The 19,415-nt window shown below is 39.7% G+C and overlaps 2 protein-coding genes across 4 annotated transcripts; both read left to right on the top strand.

The window, feature by feature from the left end:
• Positions 1–8: 8 nt before the first annotated feature.
• LOC119909718 (plectin-like) lies at positions 9–10,046 on the top strand (the record flags this gene model as incomplete). The annotated part of the gene is made up of 3 exons (XM_038727932.1): positions 9–1,328; positions 2,016–9,046; positions 9,169–10,046. Coding segments are annotated over 2 exons (7,518 nt in total), but the record flags the coding sequence as incomplete, so codon positions are not given.
• An 839-nt stretch (positions 10,047–10,885) lies between these two features.
• On the top strand, positions 10,886–14,122 carry LOC119909719 (doublesex- and mab-3-related transcription factor 1Y-like). 3 transcript variants are annotated; one of them, XM_038727934.1, is made up of 3 exons: positions 10,886–11,824; positions 13,344–13,582; positions 13,760–14,122. In XM_038727934.1, exons 1-3 carry the CDS (start codon positions 11,362–11,364, stop codon positions 13,844–13,846), a joined length of 789 nt encoding a protein of 262 aa, XP_038583862.1. In that variant the 5' UTR covers positions 10,886–11,361; the 3' UTR covers positions 13,847–14,122. The 3 variants fall into 3 exon arrangements, 2 of the variants coding, with proteins under 2 accessions (XP_038583862.1, XP_038583861.1); XM_038727933.1 differs by having other exon boundaries at positions 10,913–11,824; positions 13,727–14,122; XR_005445519.1 differs by lacking the exon at positions 10,886–11,824 and adding an exon at positions 12,654–12,694 and having other exon boundaries at positions 13,727–14,122.
• Positions 14,123–19,415: the final 5,293 nt, after the last annotated feature.

Here is a 19,415-nt window from a genome sequence, read left to right on the forward strand (position 1 = left end):
ATAGACAGAAAGAAAAGGCTGCGAAAGACGCAGAGAAGCAGGCCATTCTGGCCAGTGAGGCAGCACAGAAATGCAGTGCCGCAGAGCAAAAAGCCCAAGATGTTCTCAGCAAGAATAAGGAAGACGTTCTTGCTCAGCAAAAGCTGAAAGATGAGTTTGAAAATGCTAAGAAACTTGCTGAAGCAGCTGAGAAAGCCAAAGAGAAGGCAGAGAACGAGGCTGCCCTGCTCCGTCAAAAAGCAGAGGAGGCTGAAAAACTGAAAAAAGCTGCAGAGGATGAAGCGGCAAAACAGGCCAAAGCACAAAAAGATGCAGAGAGACTGAGGAAAGAAGCAGAAGAGGAAGCCTCCAAGCGAGCGGCAGCTGAAGCAGCAGCTCTAAAGCAGAAGAAGCAGGCTGATGCTGAGATGGCCAAGCACAAAAAAGAAGCAGAACAAGCACTTAAGCAGAAGTCTCAGGTTGAGAAGGAACTTACAATGGTGAAACTGCAGCTGGATGAGACCGATAAGCAGAAAGTTGTGTTGGATGAGGAGCTTCAGCGAGTTAAAGGTGAAGTAAATGATGCCATCAAGCAAAAGGCACAGGTGGAGGATGAACTGTCCAAAATTAAGATCCAGATGGATGAGCTCCTGAAACTTAAGCTTAAAATTGAGAAAGAAAACCAGCGCCTGATGCAGAAAGACAAAGATGATACACAGAAATTACTTGCAGAGGAAGCAGAGAAAATGAAGAGCCTGGCGGAGGAAGCTGCCAGACTTAGTGTGGAAGCTGAGGAGGCTGCCAGACAGAGACAGAATGCTGAGTCTGACTTAGCTGAACAGAGGGCACTTTCAGAGAAAATGCTAAAGGAGAAAATGCAGGCCATCCAAGAGGCTACCAAACTGAAAGCTGAGGCAGAGGAGCTCCAGAAACAAAAGAACCAGGCTCAGGAAAAGGCTAAAAAACTACTAGAGGACAATCAACAGATCCAGCAGCGACTTGATAAGGAGACAGAGGGCTTTCAAAAATCATTGGAGGCTGAGCGAAAGAGGCAGCTGGAAGTTTCTGCTGAAGCAGAGAAACTGAAATTGAGGGTTAAAGAGCTCAGTGACGCTCAGGCAAAAGCCGAAAAGGAGGCTAAGAAATTCAAGAAACAAGCTGATGAAGCAAAAGTGCGCCTTCAAGACACAGAAAAACAAACTACAGAAACTGTTGTGCAGAAGTTGGAGACACAGAGGCTACAGAGCACCAGAGAGGCTGATGACTTGAAGAAAGCCATCGCTGACCTTGAAAAAGAGAAGGAGAAACTGAAAAAAGAGGCAGAGGAGCTTCAGAAAAAATCAAAAGAGGTATTTTGACATGAATTAACATTGTAATCTATTTACATTAATGCCACATAATTATAATTACATGGGTTGTAATTACATTACAATTATTATTAATTAACATAATCCTGTTAAACACACTAACTACAGTAATTGTGGATGCACATGTGACATTTCATGTAAATTGCAGAGACTTAAAGTAACATCCAGCAATTTATATGAATGTCATTCAAAACACAATACTGCAGAGTTAAAATGGTCTCAAGTGAAAAAATTCTTTCTTGCCCAGAGTTAGCATTCATGTCTGTATAATAAATATGAAGCTACTGCGAGGAGACAGATAGCTTAGCATAAAAGACTGAAAAAAGTGAGAAACAGCTGGCCTGGCTACATCCAGCATTTTACGATCTTAGTACAGATTAAATAAATGAGATATAACGTGTTAATAAAGGGCTTTAGAGGTGCTGGAAGGTGGTTTGTGTTACCTTTGAACAGAGCAAGGCTAGCTCATTCTGTATTTATGCTATGCTTAACTAGCTGACTGCTTGCTGTAGCTTCATATAGAGCACAGATATGAGAGTGGGTTCAATCTTCTCATCTAACTCTGCCATAAAGTGTATTTCCAAAATTGTTGCTCTATTAATTTAAATATTCCTTTACGTTACATGCATTGACATTGTGACTGATTTGTTTCTTCTTATTTCCAAATAGATGGCAAATGCCCAACAAGAACAAATTGAGCAAGAGAAGGCCATTCTTCAGCAGTCCTTCTTCGCAGAGAAGGAACTGTTGTTGAAAAGAGAAAAGGCCGTTGAAGATGAGAAAAAGAAGCTGCAGAAACAGTTTGAGGATGAAGTGAGCAAGGCTAAAGCTCTCAAAGATGAACAAGAACGTCAGCGGAAGCTAATGGAAGAGGAGAGGAAGAAACTTCAGACCATTATGGATGAAGCTTTAAAGAAGCAAAAGGGGGCTGAAGCAGAGATGAATCACAAGCAGAAAGAAATTGAAGTGCTTGAAAAGAAAAGGCTTGAACAAGAAAAACTCCTAGGAGAGGAAAACAAAAAGCTCAGAGAGAAGCTTCAGAGTCTTGAGGTTGCCTCCAAACAGGGTGCATCCAAAACGAAGGAAATTGAAGTCCAGACTGATGAGGTTCCAGAGGAGCAGTTAGTTGCCATGACAATGGTGGAAACAACAAAGAAAGTGTTAAATGGCTCGGTTGAAGTGCATGCAGCAAAGAAAGATGGAGAATCACCTTTAGCATTTGAAGGACTTAGAGAGAAAGTTCCTGCTGAAAGGCTTCATGAAATTGGTGTTCTGACCAAAAAAGAATTTGACAAATTGAAAAAGGGCAAAGTCTCTGTGCAAGACCTCGGAAAGACTGATAAAGTTAAATCATGTCTTAAGGGTCAGAGCAGTGTTGGAGGTGTTTTGACTCCATCCAAAGAGAAAATGAGTGTTTATCAGGCTATGACTGAGAAAAAGATTACTCCTAACACTGCCACAATGCTCCTGGAAGCTCAAGCAGCTTCTGGTTACATGGTAGATCCAGTGAAAAATAAACTCCTCTCTGTAGATGAGGCTGTTAAAGAGGAGTTAATAGGCCCTGAGCTCCATGACAGGATGCTCTCTGCAGAACGAGCAGCCACTGGCTTCAAAGATCCCTATACTGGGGCCAAAATATCTCTATTTGAGGCCATGAAGAAGGGACTTATTGAAAAAGAGCAGGCCATCAAATTCCTAGATGTACAGCTTGCAACTGGTGGCATCATTGACCCCATCAATAGTCATAGAGCACCACTTCAGACTGCTTACAAGCAGGGTCAGTTTGATGCAGACATGAACAAGAAACTCACTGACCCCAGTGACGATTGCAAATTATTCATTGACCCCAGCACTCAGGAGCAACTCACTTACCAACAGTTACTGGAGAAATGCACCAAAGATGCAGAGACAGGACTGCTGATATTACCAGTAACAGAGCAAGCTGCTCAAACTGAGAGAACATGCACAGATCTGGAGACTGAAGAAGTGTTCAGTAAATCAACCCTTGTTGTGCCTTTTGGAAGGTTCAAAGGCAAAAATGTCACCATTTGGGAAGTCATAAATTCAGAATATTTCACTGAAGTGCAAAGAAGAGAATTGATTCGCCAGTACAAGACAGGCAAGATCACAGTAGAGAAGATTATTAAAATTGTCATCACTGTTGTGGAAGACAAGGAGAAGAGCAATGAAAATGTGTTTAATGGTTTAAAGGCTCCAGTCTCTGCCAGTGAACTGTTAGAGTCTAAGATTATAAACAAAGACTTGTTCAATAAGTTGAGTAATGGCAAGATAACAGTTAAAGAGATCTCTGAGATGGAGCCTGTGCGGAAGGCATTACAAGGAACACCAAGCATTGCTGGACTGTGGAATGAGCCAACCAAAGAGAAAATGCCTTTCTATCAAGCTATGAAGAAAGAATTACTGTCACCAGAAACTGTGGTGAACCTTCTCGAAGCTCAAGCAGCAACTGGTTTTGTAATCGATCCTGTCAAGAATGAGAGGGTCTCTGTTGATGAAGCTGTAAAGTCAGGTCTTGTGGGACCAGAACTGCATGAACGACTTCTGTCAGCAGAGAGAGCTGTCAGCGGCTACAAAGATCCATATACAGGAAAAAATGTGTCTCTGTTTGAAGCCATGAACAAAGGCCTTATAAAGAAAGACCATGGCATTCGTCTGCTTGAGGCACAACTAGCAACAGGTGGAATTATTGACCCTGTTAAAAGCTATCACATCCCACATGAGGTTGCCTGCAAGCGTGGATATTTTGATGAGGAAATCAGCAAGACCTTGAACAAAAACACTGATGAAACAAAGGTCTTTTATGATCCTAACTCGCAAGAGGATTCAACCTATGCTCAGCTCATGAATAAATGCATCACAGACAAAGAAACTGGACTCCCGTTGCTTCCTCTTTCAAAGAAGGCTGCAAAGCCAAAAGAAGACAAACAGATTACAGAGGCTAAAACAAAAGAGGCTTTGAACCAAACAATGGAGCTGGATTATGGTCCTTTCAAAGGAAGAAAAGTCACAATTTGGGAGATCATACACTCTGAGTACATCACTGAGGAGCAAAGAATAGAGCTGATTCGCCAGTACAGAATGGGGCAGGTGACAATTGAAAAGTTGATAAAGATTGTGATAACAATTGTTGACGAAAAAGAGGAAAAACCAAAAGAAGATGCTGGTTTTGAAGGCCTTAGGGCACCAGTCACTGCCCGATCTTTACTTGATTCCAACATCATTGATAAGGCTACATTTGACCAACTGCAGCAGGGTAAAAAGACACCTAAAGAAGTTAGTGAAACTGATAAGGTTCGGAAGTACTTGCAGGGCACAGACCGCATTGATGGTATCACTATAGAAGATTCAAATGAGAAGTTAAGCATATATCAAGCAATGAAAAGGAATGTTTTGCAACAAAACACTGGGCTTGCACTACTTGAGGCCCAAGCTGCAACTGGTTTCATAACTGATCCAGTCAAAAATCTGAAATACTCTGTGGATGATGCTGTGAAAGATGGAGTTGTTGGTCCAGAGCTTCATGAGAAACTTCTCTCAGCTGAAAAAGCAGTGACGGGATACAAAGATCCGTATACAGGCAATAAGATTTCTCTATTCCAAGCCATGAAGAAAGAGCTAGTTCTGAGGGAGCAGGCTATTCCTCTCCTGGAAGCTCAGTTTACCACAGGAGGTATCATTGATCCAGTCAGCAGCCATCGTGTTCCCAATGATGTGGCGATTCAGCGTGGCTATTTGAGTAAACAAATGTCAAAGTCTTTCAATGAACCCTCAGGTGACATTAAAGGCTTCACCAATCCCAACACCAATGAAAGTGTTACTTACAAGCAGTTGGTGGAGAAATGTGTAAGAGATCCCATCTCTGGTCTGTGCTACCTGCCTCTGTCAAAGGTTGAAGCTCCTGCTCCTGTTGAAAAATCTTATCAGTACACAGAGGATCAAGCCCAAACAGCTCTAGCTAACACTCAAATTGAGATCCCTCATAAGAGTTTTGCAGGAAAGACTACGACCATTTGGGAAGTCATGAATTCTAATATGCTTCCAGAAGAGGAGAGACGCCGCCTCATGGAGCAGTATCGCTTGGGGCAAATCACAAAGGAAAGAATGTTAATCATCATCATTGAAATCATTGAACAAAGGGAGACACTAAAGTCAGAGCAGAGCATGTCATGTGATGTAATCAGAAGAAGAATTACTATTGAGGAGCTGTACAGTGCTCGAATCATTGAGTTGCACACATACAACCTCTTAAAACAAGAAAAGATGAATATCCGTGAAGTCATGGAAATGCCATCAGTAAAACAGTACCTGTTTGGGACGGGTTGCATTGCTGGAATTATGTCAGACAGTCCTCCGAAGATAAGCATTTACCAGGCTATGAAGAGCGGAAAGATTAAGCCTGAAGTTGCTTTGAATCTCCTGGAGGCCCAAGCAGCAACAGGATTCATGATCGATCCAGTGAAAGATGAACTTCTAACAGTTGATGAAGCTGTACGCAAGGGGCTTGTGGGCCCTGAACTTCATGACAAACTTCTCTCTGCTGAAAGAGCGGTTACAGGGTACAAGGATCCATACAGTGGGAAAGTGATTTCCCTCTTCCAGGCAATGAAAAAAGAACTTGTTCCTGAGGATTATGCCTTGAGACTTTTGGAGGCCCAGAATGCCACTGGTGGATTAATGGATCCTGAATACTACTTCCACCTCCCCATAGATGTTGCCATGCAACGTGGATACATCAACAAGGAGACACTTGACAGAATATCTGAACCTACTGGGGATGTGCGAGGTTACATTGATCCAGTGGCAGATGAAAAACAGTCCTATGCTCAGCTACTGAAAAGATGCAGAGTTGACAAAGAAAGTGGTTTGCGGCTACTTTCACTGGCAGATAGAAGACTTCTCTTCAAGGGTCTCAGAAAGCAAATCACTGTGGATGAGCTGCTTCGTTCACAGATTATCAACCAAAAGACATACAACGACCTCACTGAGGGTATCATTACAGTGGAGGAGGTCAGCAGAGACCTGAAGAAATACCTTGAGGGTACCAGTTGCATTGCTGGTGTGTATGTAGAATCTAGCAAAGACCGTCTGTCTATTTACCAAGCAATGAAGAAGAACATGATCAGACCAGGAACTGCGTTTGAGCTCCTTGAGGCTCAAGCTGCCACAGGATATGTAATTGATCCTATTAAGAACCTGAAACTAAATGTCACTGAAGCTGTTAAGATGGGTGTTGTTGGCCCAGAGTTTAAAGATAAACTCCACTCAGCTGAACGAGCTGTCACAGGCTACAAGGACCCTTATTCAGGCAAGATCATCTCACTATTCCAGGCTATGAAAAAGGGCCTCATTCTGAAAGACCATGGCATTCGTCTGCTAGAGGCTCAAATAGCTACTGGTGGAATCATTGATCCACAGGAGAGCCATCGCTTGCCAGTTGAAACAGCATATGAACGTGGCCTCTTTGATGAGGAAATGAATGAAATCCTCACTGACCCATCTGACGACACAAAGGGCTTCTTTGACCCCAACACTGAGGAAAATCTCACCTACCTGCAGCTGATGGAGAGATGTATGATAGACCCAGAAACAGGCCTTGCCCTGCTGCTTCTGAAAGAAAAGAAACGTGAAAGGAAGACATCATCCAAGTCTTCAGTTCGCAAACGCAGGGTCGTCATTGTTGATCCAGAAACAGGCAAAGAGATGTCTGTGTATGAGGCGTACCAAAAAGGGCTCATTGACCACCAGACCTATCTCGAGCTTGCCGAGCAGGAGTGTGAATGGGAGGAAATTACCATCACCTCATCTGATGGAGTTGTAAAATCCATGATCATTGACAGAAGGTCAGGGCGGCAGTATGACATTGATGATGCAATCTCAAGGGGCCTGATTGACAAGTCGGCTCTCGATCAGTACCGTGCAGGAACTCTGTCCATCACAGAGTTTGCAGACATGCTGTCTGGAAACATGAGCGGTGTTAGATCACGTTCATCCTCCTTTGGCTCCTCTTCCTCTTACCCCATGAGCCCAATACCTTCTATAAAAACACCAGCAACCACATGGAACGACCCAACAGAGGAAACTGGTCCTGTGGCTGGAATCTTAGACACAGAAACACTGGAGAAGGTGTCCATCACAGAGGCCATACACAGAAACCTTGTGGACAATATAACAGGTCAAAGGTTGCTAGAAGCTCAGGCCTGCACAGGAGGCATTATCGACCCAAACACTGGAGAGAAATTCTCTGTAGCAGATGCAATGAACAAAGGGCTTGTGGATAAAATCATGGTGGACCGAATCAGTCTAGCCCAGAAGGCGCACAATGGATTTGAGGATCCCAGAACCAAAACCAAAATGTCAGCAGCCCAAGCTCTAAAGAAAGGCTGGCTCTACTATGAGGCTGGGCAGAGATTCCTTGAGGTCCAGTATCTCACTGGTGGATTAATTGAACCAGATGCTACCGGCAGAGTCTCCATAGATGAGGCTGTGAAGAAAGGCACCTTAGATGCACGCACTGCACAGAAGTTACGAGATGTTAGTGCATACTCAAAATATCTCACATGCCCTAAAACCAAGCTCAAAATCTCTTACAAGGACGCTATGGAAAGAAGCATGATAGAGGAAGGGACTGGACTGCGACTACTTGAAGCATCATCTCAGTCAAGCAAAGGCCTCTACAGTCCCTATAGCATTAGCGGGTCAGGCTCCGCTACTGGGTCACGGTCTGGCTCAAGAACTGGTTCTAGGTCAGGCTCCAGAAGAGGCAGCTTTGATGCCACAGGATCAAGTTTAACAACAACCTTCTCTTCTACTTCCTACAGTTCACCAAGCTATGGCCGCCGATACTGATGAGTTTCAAAGTTAAGGAACGGTTACTATGGGAGGGATACACTAAAAAAACAAAAACAAGTGTTCACCAGATGCCTAATTCTCAGTGGAATAAGGACTACTTTTATTCTGCTCTGCATGTGGTTATTACAGGACTTTAATATTTAATTTTATACAAGTTGAATAATTTTGTTTATTTTATATTTCACATTCACTTTTAGTTTATGCTATCTTTCTGATTACAGAACTGTAAGCAGCATATGCAGAAGCTGTTTATTATTTCCAATATCTATCACAAATATTACTAATGTACTTAATATTTTTTTGGATTGTAAAGTTTAATATCATAAGCATTTACTGTTCCACAAACAAGATTCTATTTACAATATTGTGTGTGTTACACTATAACCGAAACATATTACCATTAGCCTGATTGTTATGGAGAACCAAACTGATTGTACAAACAAAGATTTCTGTATGTGTGTATATTTCTGAATACTCAAAAAAAAATAGCTAAAGAAAGATAAATGCCACTCTGCAGAGCAGAATAAGGATTCTCCCGATTATGAAACATTAACACTGAAAATTTCGGCTTTAAGAATGCCACGCTTCAAGATCTTTTCTTCCCTGGGCTTCTCTGCCGGATATACTCTCCCAATATCTTCTCCATTTCACAATTGTCTGTCATAACATCTGGAGTGAATCTGGAATCAACCTCAAAGAGCAAACTTCCACACATTGAAGGAATATGTAGAATAGTATAACCATTAACACCATCTGACAGGTCTGGACTTTACACATCCAACCTCAAGACCAACACATACAAGTCCCTGCCTTTCTGGACACTTTAAAAGGTATGTAAAGAGTAGATTTACATTTAATTTAGTGCAATTTCTTGGTATGGATGTGTCATTTAGAGTCTGTAAAGTCCTAAAAATCTAATGTTCTTGTTCAATGTTGAATTTTTCTGTTTCAGATATTGTCTTCACAGTTCATGTCGTCTTCAGCTCTTTGTTCAGATGTCTTCCAGAGACCTGTGGCATTAATTTGGACTTTGACCTTCACTGTAATCAATGATTTTATGCAACAGTACAGAAACACACATACTCGTACAATGTTTCATCAGATTCTTTTAACAGTAGAAAATTTTATTCTAATTTTGAACTCACTTAAAGTCCTAAACCATGCTTTGTAAGTGCCTGCAAAATACTCTAAGACTTAATTGGGACGTTGAGTATATGAGATGGTGCAGTGGTTACACTGTAAACTGACTGATGCATGACTGAGTCCAGTGCTACCCATAATAGTATGATTACTGTTATCAGGTAAGCCTTTTTACAGTGAAACGGCGGCAATGTCATCTAACTTTAAAATAATAACAGTTCATTTAAGTGTCAAAACTGGTTGAAAGCGATTTTAATTTTTTTTTCCTTCACGAGTAATGTAATGTACAGTATGTTCTGTATATTGATGATTATCTAGAGCACTATTGCTAAAAGCCATTAATTAACATTTCTTTGAGAAAGATCTTTAAGCTTTTCCACCAAACCCAGTATTTGTATTTTCCACCATATACTTGTTCTGAATTTAATTCTCCTTTGTAAAGCAAGTTATTTTATTTTCGTACTCTATATTTCTGCTTTGCATGATTTAGTTACAGTTAAAAGGTGCAAAAATGAAATAGTTGTATCCATTAAAGCTTTTGTTTTATTATTACATTTCAAAGGGTTTGAAGGATGTATTTTAATGAGGGTTATCAAGCCTTGGTTAAAATGGTGTATTTATAATAAATGGTGACAAGGAATTTTATTGTAACACCTTATGCTATGTAAATAAACATGGAAATGAAACGTTTTCTCTCTTAATTATTTTAAATTTTTTAATTATCTGTTGAAAACGGGTCTTTGAGATTATATCACATAATACATTAATTTGCATTAACACAGATTGCTATAGGCCAGTGGCTCTCAAACTTTTCTCTAAACTGACACAAATTAGGCCACACCCCCCCATTTGATAAGATTTTGTCCCAGGATCGCCCATCTGATGGCCTTTAGATTTTTTTATTACAGAAAGTGTATGAAACTCATGACCAGAATTTTATAATTTTGTCACTTTGTTACATATGGATGGAATTATAGTAAAAGTAAATATTTCCCCTTTTTGCTGGGGACCCCCTCAAGGACCCCACTTTGAGAACCACTGCTATAGACAAACCTGTGTTTATTTAATGGGGGGAAAGTACCATAATCAAATACTTATTTTACAGTGTTGAATATGAATGACTTATTTTCCATCACTCACAACTTTAAATTAGCTAAAACCAAGACATGCCATCCCAAAGATGTTGACATAAATCCTGTATGTAATTTGGCCTGCTAGTCAGAATTGTAGGCCTGGTGTGTTTGTGCATCAAAGATCATTTTCTGAGAATGGCTTGCCCCTTATAAATCTGTGACTTAAGGTCCACATTCTGCCACCTGTTTCTGTGCAATCTGAGCCATTTTACATTTTACGTTCCATGTTTGGCCAATGAAGCCCAACCGGAGAACGGGGCAGGGGCGTGGTTATGGCAGGGATGGTTGGGAAAGAGAAGATGCGGGTCTCAGCAACAACAGCTGTTTATCGCTGATCGCATTGCCGTGGGAACGTACTTTGAGTACATGGTGAGGCGGTCCTGACTGAACACGTCCACGCAACATGTCACAGCGCACTAACTAACCGTGATGTCGGTCAAAAGTATACCAACAAGAACATATTTAAGACCCGTAGATTAATGATCGTCCAAATAACACGAGCAGAGCGTTATTAATATTGCAACATGTAAATCCGCCCCCTGAAATGTCAACCAAAATGTCATGCTGCTAAAATTATTTATTTATTTTACATTGTTAGCAGGGACCAGAATGGGTTGTGTGTTCTTACTGTAAACGAACTTCGGGGTGACGAAGCCCTAATTCCCGCGGCAATGGCTGATTGGTCTCTCACTGTTCTCTCATTGGTGTCTGTGGTCAGTGACCAAGGGCCAATAAAACAAGACACACACAGCCTGAAAATGATACATTTCACTCAAAGTTTAGACTGAGTCACAAATTCCCACACTGGTGAGAAGGGGTCAAACATAGTTTAGGCGGAGTAAGGAGCACTGTATTGATTTTACTAGCTAGTTATGTCCTTATCTAAAGAACAAGGGATGGCAGCACCTCGACAGCCGAAATGCACCCGGTGCCGACACCATGGGATCATCGTCCCGCAGAAAGGCCACATTAAGTACTGTCCTTTTCTTAAATGCGACTGCTGGAAGTGCTATCTCATCACACAGCGGACTCGGATCACGGCCCTCCAGCGAAACCTGAAGAGAACCCAAAATAAAGAGCAGCGAGCTTGCGGCCACCCAGCGGCTGAGGGCACCTGTTGCGCCTCGGCCCCGGACGGAGGTGCTAGTCCGTCGGCCACATCTGGACTGACGTGTCCCCCATCGGGAGGGGCCCAGGAGTCTGCTGCCAACACCAACTGGAGCCCTCTCGACCTCCGGATCAAACCAGCCGAAGAAGGGGAGAATGTAGCCGCTTTGGACAGCAGAGAGGTGCTGCCCTTCGCTTCCAGCGAGGAAGGACCAAGTACACCTTTTAGTAAGTTAAATTATCCTAATTAGTTCATTTTAATGTTTTTAAGATGTGGAATTCACTGGATGGAAACAACTCCAAGTTAGCTAGATTTGGAAAGATGTTACTATAACGTTAACATTAATATTAACATGTTCCACAGCTCTTAGGACTTCTTAACCTCCTAAAATAACAACATATAAATAATAAATTAACGTCCACTAAGATATTTTAAATCAACGTTAACGTTACACCTTTTAGTAGGTTCAGTTAACTTATTACTTAATACTATCCTAATTAATTCATTATAAGTTAATGTTATTAAGACGTGGAACAACAAACTATAAATTAACGTTAACATAATATTTACACTTTCCAGAACTAAGGACTATAATGTTAGCTAAGGTAACCTCTTAAAATAACAATAGATGAATAATAAAATCCACTTAGAGCAACAAAATCAAAACGAAAATGTTAGTTACAACATAAATGTAATTTTACCTGAAGTTATAAATATATTTTAAACAACTAACTTTATAGCATACGATTTTGGATTTTCTCTCTAAAACAGTTTTGTAATTTGCGAGTTAAAATGTAAACTAGACCAGAGAGGAACATAAAAATTATCCATGATGGTAGTTTGAGTTTTCTTTTTTGTGTATTTTCGTTTGTTTTCCAATAAACGTTATTTAAAAGAAAATACTAACGGTCGAATGTTCAGTGGGGATGACGTCATGAAAAGCCAAGTCTGGGACACCTGCAAGTAGATCAATCAGAAGAGCGCGTGGAGCTGTGCAGCTGGCAAAAGGGCGCGCGCGCACACACACAAAGGGGTGTGAGGACAGTGGCGCGAAAAAGGAGGCAGAGTTTGCTGAACACAGTCTACGGCTGAACAAGGTCTCCTATTTTTAATTACTTTTTTACGTTAACACCTTAATCATCTGTAATTCAAAATACTGTTATTACATCTGAGGTTTAGATTCATAATTAATAATAATAATTATGTCTGTCCAATGATAAGATTGTCATAGAACAATTTATGCATTGGGTGCAGCTCAAAGTGAAAACAGATAAAATGGTAGATGGTAAAATAACATGAATAAGATTTTATAACAAACAAAATAGCACACTTTAAGATAAGCCAAGAGTAAATAAGGTCTAACGTTAATAAAAATAGGCTATAATAGAATGTTTAGAGCTGAAAGAACAAGATGAATAATCAATCAACTGATAATGAGTCATTACTTTTACTTTTAAAGTAATTGATTAATTGAAAAAAAATGTTAATTAATTAAGAGAAAATGGTAAATTAATAAATGGGTTAGGGTTAGTTAATAAACAATCATCAGTTGCAACCCTAGTGATGTTATTATGTATATATTTTTAACATTTTAAATTGAATTATGAATGTGTATGGCCTGAACGTAAATGATTGGGTGAGAAACCTCCATTGCCCTGAAACACAAGTCAAGTCAATGAATAAGGGAATCTTTTAGCAGATTTTAGTGTTCAAATGTAACTTATATTGTCTTACCTTTCCTTCCAGATGCTCCTTACTTTGGTGAATATCGCCAGACATCACCTCTGCCTTTTATTCACTACCAAGTCAGGATGTCAGGTCCACACCCCAGCAGCTGCGCACCATGTGGAAACGTCCTGTTCAGAATGCCATGGTTGCCACCTGTGCCTGCTGGGCTTTACAACAATAGCCTCTGTGGACCCCTGATGTTCCCCCACTTCCAGTCGGGTGCTGTGCAATACCCACCTCCACCAAACCCTGCTGCTGTAAGTGGCTGTTCTCTTATATCCTAATAAAAGTATTGTACCATTAAGTTTGCAGGACGTTTTGGCTTCCTGGATGTGTTATGAACTTTATAGACTGACCTTTGTCTCAAAAAAAAAATCTTTGTCATTTCTTATTTGTGTCAGGATTGTGGAACAGTATTTTTCACTGTCCCACAGCCCTTCCAGGACGAGCTGATGTCAAGGCAGCCCCCTCTGTCCGAGCAAACTCAGCAAGACATACAACAACTGGATTCAAGCACATAATATGTGGAATAGAACCTGAGCTATTCTTTAGTTCCTGTGGCATCATTGTTCTGTGCCTTATTAATATAGTCATGTAGGGTTTCTTTATAAAGGAAGTCAGAACTCAATTGTCTGCATTTTAACTTTTTTTACATCATAAATCAGTTTAAAATCTGTGCTAACTATTTATTAATCAGTTATAAATTTGCACTTTGCTGTTGCAGCAGTGCAACATACTTGTCATATATTGTTTGCGTTATGTTTGCAAATAAAAATAAAAGTTGTGGGTTTACTTTTCATTTTTTTCAACATATTAATGCTATTAGGCATTTATTTATTACAGTTTTCACAAAACAAATTGACACTAGCTCTTACTAACCTTTAAAACGTTGCACCGCTTTACCACAAGCTGAAATTATGGCTGTCAGTACTACTTTGTGTTTCTGTTGTATTTAAAAAAATTCAAAAGACATTTTGGTAATATTTGCAGATTGCTTATCTAATTAAGCAAAGCAAGAGGAGCCTTGATTTTCACCAGCCAATTTTGTGTTGCCTTTGTAAACTTCATATATTATGTGGTTTATAATGGACTGGTGCAGAAACACTGAGGCTTACATTGTCCTGGTATCTGTCAGTGGTCATACTTGATGCACTAGATGTGATAGTGTTTGAGAATTTCTTCATTTACTTTGATATGTTAGTCCAGATGAGCCAACCCTCCCAAGATGTAAAATAATGTATGAAACATCATGTAGCACTTACTCAATCACCATAGCTATACTGCTCCCTTGTGTAGGGGAGGGGGGGTGCAATTCGCAACCCTCACCACTAGATGTCACTAGAACTTACACACTGAACCTTTAATGATTATGATAAGTCAGAAGTCTATCTTACAAGTTTAATGATTTCAGATGAATTGTGTGTGATGAATGTGCACCTAGTGAAAACACAACGCTCACTTTTTGACATTGAATAATGATTACTGCAGGAATAGTCATGGTTTAACTGTCTATGGACAGCTGTCAATCTTCATCTTAATTGAAAAAGTAAGGGCCTCTTATATTATGAATTAAGGAGTGGATTTTATGAGGTTTGCTCAATTTGAAGGGTTGTTCACCTCTTCAGATCCCTTTAAAATGTGCATATTATCCGTTAAATAATGTAATGTATTATAATCCTATAATTTATCCAATAATTATCCCTTCAAGGGATTTATAATGACCTCCCGTTTCCATTCTTTTCTTGCCTCCTTCTCTGCTCCCATCATCCCTCTTTCACTCATGTTTTGATCAAAAAGCATCAGATTATATACAATTCTGTATTTAGAATCAATATTTCAATTTTGAATTTTGAGTTTACTTTCTGAGGCACTTCGTACATTATGTAATAATGTCCACTAGGGGGAACAGGCACACTGTCAGTTCCCAAGACCTTCACTGGCCTGTTAGCGTGAGCTCACAAGTATTTCACCAATCCTTCCTGCTCCACTGAGAAAAACTAACTCTTGCAAACACCCTGGTGACTTGTATTAGTTCAAGGGTCAAGAAGGGTGTAGCATGAAATCCCCACTCATATTAAAAGAAAAAGAAAGTTATCGAGGTCTGTTATCACTAGTGGTTTCCTGAAGTACAATTTTTGGGTACTTACATGGTACTACATTTCAGAGGTTAATGTACTTTTTACTCCACTACATTTATTTAACAGCTTTAGTTGTTAGTTTCTTTACATACCAAGATTATACATTAAAGAACATACGATAAGCTTTTGAAATACAATGCATTGTTGTCATGGACTGTTTATTAACACAATGGTTCGCAGAGTTGTTTGCAGTTCCACTGTTGAGACATTTCCTCTCTAAACTCCTCAGATGGTAAAACTTAAATATTTTACAAAAAAGCAAAGATTAGAGATAATTTTATACAAATTTGTGTAGCAGAACTTATTTTCTTCTTTTGTAATCCATTAATAATCCCTCAGATCTATTTTGTGACTCTGGAGGGAGCCCGCACCCTTGGTTGTGAACCACTGGATGAAACTACCTAATGGTATAAAGTATAAAGTAATTACAGTGACAACAGTAAAAGTTTGTTCTTTAATTAATGCATCAAAATCAAGTAGGATTTTAAGACTTTCATTTTTGTGGAGTACCTTCACAGTAATGTATTGATACTTTTTCTTGAGTAAAAGATCTTGATACTTCTTCCACCACTGGGGATCACAGTAAACCTAAATATAGATGTAGAGCAGGTGATACAGCTCACTACAGTATATCACATTGACCCTGGTGGTTCTTTGCTGTTTACTGGTATTTGCCACCAGAGTGCTGGAGCTTTTGCTGTACAGTGTAACACCACGCCTCTGGCTTCTCCATGCTGGTGAAATTTAATAACATTCAAAAATGTTGGCATCGAGTTCACCAAGTACAGCTGCCAAGCCGTGAAGATTGTGTTTGTCCTCTGAATTCCTGAGAATACTTCAACCAAATGTAAACCACACGCTGCTTCATACCAACCCACAAAGGTCCAACTATCTTATCTACATCAGTTTCCCTGGTAACGCAGTCTAGTCCTGAATTGTATTTTTCTTTTGTTTTGATGTAACAAATAAACTTTATATTCCTATACTGATATAGTAGCCTCTGGTCCAGTTTGTTCTGGCACTTGTGTATGAAGCAGCGTGTGGTTTACAATTGGCGTTGTCGGCAGGATCTATACAGAGGCTTCCCTGGTAACGCAGTCTAGTCCTGAATTGTGTTCAACCAAATGTAAACCACACGCTGCTTCATACCATCGACCTTTGTGGGTTGGAGGTGGACTGAAACTCAACTTCCAAACTTACTGCCAGTTTCTGGAAGATCTGATATAGGGGACAGAGCCTTCAGCGTCGCAGCCCCCACCCTCTGAAACTCCATCTCTACAGAGACCCGAAATGCTCCCTCTCTGGACACCTTCGAAAAACTCCTAAAAACCCACCTCTTCACAAAGGCATTCAACCCTGAATGATTTTTATTGTTCTATTCTGTGTTTATTGTTCAAAACTCACTTTTCCTTAGTTAAACATTTAGATTTCAAGTTTAATTATATTTTGGATTGACTGAGAGTGTATTGTGTTTGTGCAACAATAAAATTTATAGGCCTGGTGAGGAATGTAATTCGCCTAATAATTGTGCATGCAGTGTAAACAAAGAGGATGAATGATGAATGAATACACTGTGAATATAATGGCTGTGTAACTGAAGGTATAAGGGAATAAGATAATTGATTTGTACTGATGCTGTAATGATAATAAATGTGGGTAGCAATATAGAAAGAGTACCATCAGTACCCTCATATAGAGTTGATCATTTTAATACTGCTTTTATGACAACTATTTTACTAGCTATTTTATTGTCATTTTATCAATGCATGGTTCTTATCATATTTTGAAGTATTGAGATTTTGATATAACACTGATTTTGATATTACAGTGATCAACCTCTTATATGGATAAAAAAGCTTGAGACAGAACTATTCCTATACAAATGCTGTTTAAAGAATTTGCTTATATTATCAAGCAGTCTGCTTACAGTCTTTTGGGTCTTTTTATACATGACAATGCATGGCAAAATCTTCTATGAATCTTTAATGACCATGTTTGTTTTCAAACTCTGCTACCAGTTTGGCAATGATAGCCTTCAGTTTATTTTCAGGACTGTTAAAAATATTGAAACCCCAGCCAAGCTGTGGCTCAGGAGAAAGGTAAAGTACAAAGTACTGAAATAATAACCTATTTTGTATTTGTACCTGAAGCTGCCGTACCTGATCCATGATGGCTTGAATGTCCTCCATAACACAGACCAATGTTCACTTTGAGGTTTAGTCGTTAAGCTGCTCCTCTGTTGGTCTTGATTGCAGCTGCCACCACTGTTTTTTCCCCACTACGCCTCACTATGCCTATCACTATATAACTTTGAGCCAGAAACAAAAACAAAAAAATACGCGAACATACAATTTAACAGCCAATAAGCAGCCTCTGTATAGATCCTGCCGACAACGCCAATTGTAAACCACACGCTGCTTCATACACAAGTGCCAGAACAAACTGGCCCAGAGGCTATTTTCAGGACTGTTAAAAATATTGAAACCCCAGCCAAGCTGTGGCTCAGGAGAAAGGTAAAGTACAAAGTACTGAAATAATAACCTATTTTGTATTTGTACCTATCTCTGCATTTCACATTATCATTTGTTTTTTTCCAAGTTCAGCAGGTAGTTAACACCTCAACCAGTAAATCCACTTCTTTCAGAACAACTAATATCAAAAAACATGTCACCCCTTGACTCTGCTTGCACGATACGGGTGTAACACACACACACACACACACACACCACATGCTTGTCTGGCTCATGCAAGCAGCGCTGAAGAAATTCTTAGCTTTAGAACTGCTGCCACAGAGGCTACCAAGTCAGCCAGTTATGTAACTCTGTGAACAGTGAACACATAAGCAGCTTAATAAAGACTGTGTTTGATTTTACCGAGTGCTGAAGATGCTGCAAACTCTTCACTGCTTTATTTCTGATCTAGTCCTCAGCCTTTTCAGACCAAGCATTAGTAGTGGTAAAAGTATTCAGATCCTTTACTTTACTTTAGTATTGCCAGAAAAATGTACTTAGAATTAAAGTATTACAAGGCCAAGTGTACGGGACTGCTCTGCACCACTTTCCTTACCGGCTGGCAGTGCTTGACTTGCAGTGCAGGATATGGCTTGAAAAGTTTTGCTTTTCTTTGGAATCTCCACCCTTCTGATTTTCCCTGCAATGTGGTAATAGAAGAATCTGCTGTGACAACAGGTGTGGTAGTAGCAATGATTTAAAGATACAAGAAGTGTTATGTACACCAGTGGTTCTCAAACATTTTTACATCAAGGAACCCTAAACTGAAACAAATTAGACCAGGGTCCCCATTTAAGAAGATTTTGTCCCTACTTTAAATTTGTTTACTTAAGTTACATTTTCAATGTATTTTTTAGTGTGGCATTAATACTTAAATAAAGGATCTGAATACTTTCTCTAATACTGGAAAAGGTTGTGACAAATAGTAGTTTTCTTGTCTCTACTTTCTTAATCAATGGCAAACGTTTTGCAAGAACCATTGCTTGTGAAATCCACTTAAAATGTTGGCACAAATGAGAGTGATTTACTTGGAATTTCCCTGTGAGAAAGAAAGTGATCAGACAGGGTTGCTATTGTATCAGTGGAGTCTCATCTTACACAAAACCTGATAACAAATGCATAATCTCTTTTCGACTACAGTTGGCTTGTTTACCAAAGAAAACACACCCCATGTGAGATAGATATTCCATGCTCACTTCTTGGGATCTAAACATGCATTTATGATTATAGATCTATGATGCTGTTTCAAAGGCCAGTTCTGTTTTGCCAGTCTGCAAACTTTGGGGTCAAAATGTAATGGTCAATTCATGGAAATAAGCCATGACTTAATCATTATGGTTACCAGAGGTGTGTGAAATATTATTACCAAAAGTTTTCCTTTTAACATTCAACTCGAGTAAAAAAGTGTAATTAAAATGTATGCTGTCAATTAGCATAAAACT

Source organism: Micropterus salmoides, unplaced genomic scaffold, assembly GCF_014851395.1.
Source record: "Micropterus salmoides isolate LMB-PRFRI ecotype aquatic unplaced genomic scaffold, ASM1485139v1 Ms_hic_scaffold_1848, whole genome shotgun sequence".
Classification (NCBI taxonomy): Eukaryota; Metazoa; Chordata; class Actinopteri; order Centrarchiformes; family Centrarchidae; genus Micropterus; species Micropterus salmoides.

What these genes read in the sequence shown, in the direction of transcription:
- LOC119909719 (XM_038727933.1), top strand. Translation starts at nt 11,362, where the DNA reads ATGTCCTTATCTAAAGAACAAGGGATGGCAGCACCTCGACAGCCGAAA. An exon ending in AGGACCAAGTACACCTTTTA is followed by an intron (nt 11,825 to 13,343) that starts GTAAGTTAAATT and finishes CTTTCCTTCCAG; the next exon opens with ATGCTCCTTACTTTGGTGAA. An exon ending in CTCCACCAAACCCTGCTGCT is followed by an intron (nt 13,583 to 13,726) that starts GTAAGTGGCTGT and finishes TATTTGTGTCAG; the next exon opens with GATTGTGGAACAGTATTTTT.